Raw genomic sequence first — 6452 nt, forward strand, 5'->3', positions numbered from 1 at the left:
TCACAATTTTACATTCTTTTTACATAGAATCTAGCTCCTTCTGCGTTCAGTTCCGAGTGTATCGGACAGTGCATTACATCAAGTCCATCCTGTTCCCATGTCGGTGCATCTAAATGTCTTGTTACAAATGTTGCAGTGTTATTTGCATGAATGTGAACAAATGTGATGAGTCGGATATAGTTCCAGGCCAGCGGAAATATTGTTGTCATTGAGGTAGAGAAATTGATACTCCCGTCTTTCATAACTTTGAAACCTGCAAATTTGAATTCAATTTTGTTTTTAGAAAATCACAAATAAGATATGCCTGAGACAAATTTGATGTTCATGGTTTCTCAAAAGGTATAATAGTATGACTTAAATGTTGCTATAGCATTCACATCTGTGTCCAATCAGCTTTAAGGGTTGCAGTTTTTATTATAGACATTGTTTCTTTCATATATAAGATCTTAAAGTTCCAAAAATACCAAGAACGGAATGTTGAAAAAAAAAACACCATGTCAACATATTTTTCTGTCCTCAAGTTGCCATTTGGTACATTACTTTTTATCAGCTTTGGTTGGCTGTTTTAATGTTTTTTTAATCCACTGTTATTATTTTTATTGCACTAAAATCAAACTGAACATTGCTGGTCACAATTAGATAAAATCAACCAATAACAAGTATTAGTAGAAGTTTGACAACTCACAGGTCAATCAGGAAATTCTCCGCGCTCCTACATGTATGCATTAATTGCCTGAACATAACATTTTCGAAGGTTGTGCGTACATTTTCATATGTAAACATATTTCTTTTGAAAATGTGTTTCATTCGATGTGATTAAATAAAATTCATGTGATTCAATTTTTAAAACAACGTGTTTTGTAAGCACGGATCACTCTTTATTTAACATAAAATAAGTAGCGTCCTGAGTTTCTTAATAAATACTCTTCCAATTCACAGAATATGGTCCAATAAACATTCAAAATTTATTTTGGTAATCATTTTTCCATTTCATACTTTTGTTTGTCAATGTTTTGAATTTCTTTTTTTTAATATTGACAAGCTTTTAAACTCGTATAATGGTATTCTAAATTCTAAATCAGAATTTTAGTGAAATCCAGTTTTTTTTAACAAATCATCGTCGTTCGATAAAGTGTCTCTATCATTAAAATACCCTATGTATCACGTACACGTTCATACACGTCTTTTGACAAACCAGTATTTCATTTAACGTATTGAGATATTAATCAGAATTTTTCCCGAGTTCAACACAAAAATTTATCGTAAAATGTTCCTCAACGCCATTTTGTGACATTTTCAGTGAGGAAAATCTAAGTATTTTCTAAAATTGTTTCTCCCTATATACTATCTAGAACGTCAGGGATATTGGTCTTAGTGCTTTTATTGGGTTTAAAAAAAAAATTGCCACATGACCGATCAGCCTGTTTTCTGCTACGTAAAGCATGTTCTTTGGTATCGATTCAACTGAGAGATATAAACTCCGCATGCAGGTGATGAAGGTATAAGGCTGCATGAATAAGAGAAGTTGACGATTGAAAAGTTAGAGTCATCACGTTTATCCTTTAGCTTTATAGTTAGACAACCATGAACGTAAGACGTTTCACTACATGGGTTTTCTGTTCTTGTAAATATTTTTTTTCCTTTATATTCTTATCTAAAACATTTTGACAACCCCTTTGTGGCCTACCCCCCTAGCGGTCAAGTTTTGATCAGATTTGAATCTACACTACTTAAATGTAAAAAAGAGGCTGATCTTGAACTGTATGGAAAACAGTCAGCATTAGACTTCACATAGATTTTATGAGCTAAGTTCTACAAGCACAATTGTTTATAATACATGTCTTTGTAAAACTTCAAATATCTACAGTATTTACATTTGAACTTTGATCTCAAATGAAGAGAAATAATATAGGTCCTTGGCCTGCTGTTCAATCCATATTCATATTATATTCATATTGTATACTTCTTTGTATATTATGAATGAAATACGTCTTAAACTACAAGCACAGCTAGGATGAAATACACCATTCAGTCGATGGAATAATACCATAATACCATAATAACATAATACTTGCTGAAATATCACCAAAAGGACATCGCCTTTATCGTGATATTTTCATACAGTGCAGTTACCATTCTGTCGACTAAATGGTAGATACATTTCAGAGGGATTTTAGGGCAAAAACTCCTTCTCATGTATCTTCAGTCAGTAGTTTTCTTTATCGTACTTCTAATGTAAATTTTTTACCCTCTTATTAACATTTTAAACATACCGTATTTGCACAGAAACAATTATTTTAGAACTTTCAGCATCAGAATTATATATTTGAACCAGTTTTAACCTCATGTTTTCGCTACTATTTACTAATATTAAACGACCATCTTATGTTAGCATATGCTCCTGTTTATTTAAGTTTTACATCTTAAGGGGGATGGCATATTCATTTTTAGCAATAATTAGTTTAAACTATATTCAGTGAAAATAAATGCAGTTTTTCTACTTTGAACCCATAAGATTGTGATGATGGAAATACCTTAAAAGCAGGAACACCAATATCCTCATTTTTCTATGAATTGACTAAACTAATCGAGGTTTTAAAAGAAACTAAGGATAAATAAAACACTTATAGATTTAGCTATTTTACAAAAAGAAAAAAGTTCTTTTAAAATTACTAATTTGCTGATAAGAATATTGGATTGATATAGTTTTCGTTTATTTTGTTTTGTTTTTATGAAACAAATAGAAATCTTTAATTACTTTTTTTCAAGAATTAACAGTAGAATTGTTATATTTAGACATATACTTTATATTATATATTCAAACAAGTTTAAAAGTTTAGTAAACAATTAAAACATAATTGAACATCAAGCCATTATAAGTACAACACATGAATGCCAATCTGAAAACTCTTACAACATTCTGAATATTTAATTAAAGATTTCAATAATATTTTAAATTCAGTACGAAAAGGTGATTTATATACCAATGAAAAGCAAAATAAAGTTCTCGAATGACGACTGAAGAATAAACGAAAGGTCGCTAAAAGGTGCCTTGGAGATGATGGCAAGAATATAGAAAGTTAACTGAAAGATAAATAAAACGTCTACACTGGATGGGTACAACTTGTATGTATCAACTGGGGCTGAAAGGTAACTGAAAGATAATTGAAATACACCTAAAAGGTCACTAAAAAGTAACGGCTTTTCAGTTTTAACTACTACTTAATGTGCAGCTGACAAGGAATCCTCTTTGGTTCGCGGTAGTTTGCTCTATGTTCGAATAAATTCTGAACGAGACAAGTCACTGAAGAATGGGTAATCATTTTCTAGTTTTTAACTCGGTACTGAAATACAATCTATCATGAAGTCAAATGCTGACTGATGTTTTTACCAGAATTGTAAGGCTATTATTTACACACTGATTTGCCAAAGAACTTTCATAATTTCGTAAGTAATATGGTCGATACAATGACTTTGGCAGCATATAAAATTTATCATTAAGTCAAATACTGACTGACATTTTCATAATGATGGTTAGGCCATTATTTACACAATGAAATTACGATGGAATTTACTTCTCGGTATTTCCCGATCATGACGAGGTGCACACGTCAATTGCGACCTGTTTACAGGGGATGCTTGCCCCTCCATGCCAAATGATCCCATCTCTGATTTTAGAAGTCCTTGTTTGCTTATCTTGATTTAATTATATCTATATTTTATTGAACAAATTGAAATCTACGATACATTATGATGACCCATATCTTGATTTTGGTCTTGCACCAACTTGAACGTCATGTACTAAACAATATTTGAATTTATGTCTAAGTGAATAATACATAGGGCTCATTTTCTGTGTGCCCGTTACACATGGGGTAAAAACCCTTCCAAGGCACCTGATCCTATTTCTGAAATTTCCGGAGGTCCGTGTTTTATGCATGGTTTATAGATCAGTACATATCGGTAGTTTTTTTTTTTTTAGATCGACCAATAATTGTTATCATGACTTTTTTTCATTTACTAAATTTTCGCTTATGTTCAAATAGACGGTGCATTGAAAATGTTGACAAATAGACTACCTCTGATGGTGTCTCCCATGATGCCGTCCTGGCAGCCCCCCGGGCAGTGACACTGAGTCTGGTTAACAACCCAACCCACTTCGTCTCCAGATGTCAGTGAGGTCTGAATCTCCGGAAATGACTTCAGCTTTCGTTGTGAATGCAATTTGACCCATATCCTGTAAAATAAAAACAATTTTAAATTGCCATCACGCTTCTTGAGACCAATTGTGGGAACATCTTCAAAAAAAATAATTTAGAAACATGTATGTCCACTTAAGTGTGCAAGAAACGATTAAGTTTAAGATCAATCGTCTAACTTTCCTTGTCCTTTAGTCCAGTCACAATATATTCCTCCAATGGTATCAGTGTTATTTACAAAAAAGCCAGGCTTCGCCCAAAATATCTTTGCTGTATCATTGACAATCCAAAATGTATGAATTTCTTCATTAGGATCTAAAAAATACATTTTTCAGTAAATCTTGAATACTAGAAGGAACACAAATCCCCCAATCTGGTTTTTATGAAAAATAAGATAAATGTCTTACTTGATCTTTTAAGGGGTATATTCATGTACAAAAAATAAAAAAAAAAGACCCTGGTATTTTACTTGTGCAGGAAATATGATTCATATTTTTATTGTGGTTTAATTAATGGCTAGAAATCTGATTAAAAAAATAATTCCATTTTACATTTTCCTGCATTTTACTTACAATAACTCTTTTTTTTAAATTAAAGCCCTGTAAACAGTCTCAGAAATGCTTAATTAAGAAAAATGAAATAAATGGATGTAATGAAGAGTATTCAAGCTCAAATGCCTTTTAGACAATACTTTGGAGCAGAGATTCACAGACCTCAAAATATCAGAGGTTCAACTCGACATTTAGATACATATCGACGACGTATTGTCAATTCACAACATGGTAATTTCCATTCCTTTGTCAATACGATATATCCTGTTGAATTTGAGATAAAAGATACCACAGAGTCTGACGCATCTGTTTCATACTTAGATATTTAACTTGAAAAAGACGTTAATGGTAATTTAACAACCAAGCTCTATGATAAATGTGATGACTTTAACTTTTCTATCATCAACTTCCCTTACATATGCAGCAATATACCTTCGTCACCTGCATACGTAGTTTATATATTTCAGTTGATTCGATACGCAAAAGCATGCTCTACGTATGAACAATTTCTAAAACGATGTAAATCATTGACAAACAAGTTGATGAAACAAGAATATCAGTAGTCAGTAATTATTTCCTAAGTTCTATGGTCGATACATTGGCTTTGTCAGCAAATACAATTTATCATTGAGTAAAATGCTGACTGACGTTTTTCATACTAATTGTTAGTCCATTATTTATACCCTGAATTTACAACGGATTTTCCATTTATTTTCCGATCATGAAAAGAAGCACACGGCGGTGTTACCGGTCGGCAGGGGATACTCGCTCCTCCATGGCACCTGATCCAGCCTCTGATGTTTGGGAGGTCCGTGTTTGCTCTGTTCCGATTTTGTATTGTTTTATGGACTTTGATATTGAATATTGTTCGTTATCTCCATATCCTTTATTGGATCAAGTGTCATTGGAAATAAAATACCAAGAAAGATCTATGGTGTAATTACCTTTATCATTTTCATCGATGTACTCCACGTTATTGAACACTGTTGTTCCAGGATCACCACCTGAATTTTGACTTGCACTGAAGTATTTGATTTTCCCACCAAAAACTGGAACATCTTTAAACGGTGGAGGTGAAGAGTGCTGAACACATTTTGAAATGTTAAAAAAATATCTCACGTCGACTCCTTTTTCGAGAAATGAAACAAGCGATTCGTAGGAATGAACTTGAATTGACCTGCCAAATAACAGAAAGTAAATGTATGTTTTTTAATAAGATCATGAATCAGTATTTACAGAAAATGTATTAATTTAAATATCACATGGAAACGATATTTTTTAAAAATTTAATAGTTCACATTCTTTGCAGACTTCCAAATTTTAATTCATTAATTTTGTTCAATCTATAAATTATTTATTACATGTATTTTGGTTTTGCTCTGACAAAAGGATAAACTATTCCAAGAAAGTCAGATACACTGCAATACGGACTATCCCTTAGTAAATATGTAAGGTAAGTTGACATCAATCCCAATGCAAATATAACGTCACTTCTGTTTCGCACAAGGACAAACTAAACAAACACACACAACCAACATTGATGCAAAGGGTTATCAAAAAGCAAATATGACATGGTTTTCCCTTCGAAATACGGATACCCAGATATGTCGAACTAATTCTTTCTAATCACCTAAAAGATAAAAATATTTGTTATACCTTTAAAAATTTATTCCTATATACAACTCTACACGAAAAAAAGTCT

At 32.1% G+C, this 6452-nt stretch overlaps 1 protein-coding gene across 1 annotated transcript; it reads right to left on the minus strand.

Moving 5' to 3' along the window:
- On the minus strand, window positions 1-5927 carry LOC134279040 (uncharacterized; the record flags this gene model as incomplete). The annotated part of the gene is made up of 4 exons (XM_062761378.1): window positions 1-253; window positions 4080-4237; window positions 4379-4514; window positions 5695-5927. Coding segments are annotated over 4 exons (772 nt in total), but the record flags the coding sequence as incomplete, so codon positions are not given.
- Between the last annotated feature and the right edge of the window lie 525 nt (window positions 5928-6452).

This window comes from Saccostrea cucullata, unplaced genomic scaffold (assembly GCF_032062105.1).
Source record: "Saccostrea cucullata isolate Sc308-1 unplaced genomic scaffold, CSIRO_AGI_Scuc_v1 ctg278, whole genome shotgun sequence".
In the NCBI taxonomy this organism is placed as follows: domain Eukaryota; kingdom Metazoa; phylum Mollusca; class Bivalvia; order Ostreida; family Ostreidae; genus Saccostrea; species Saccostrea cuccullata.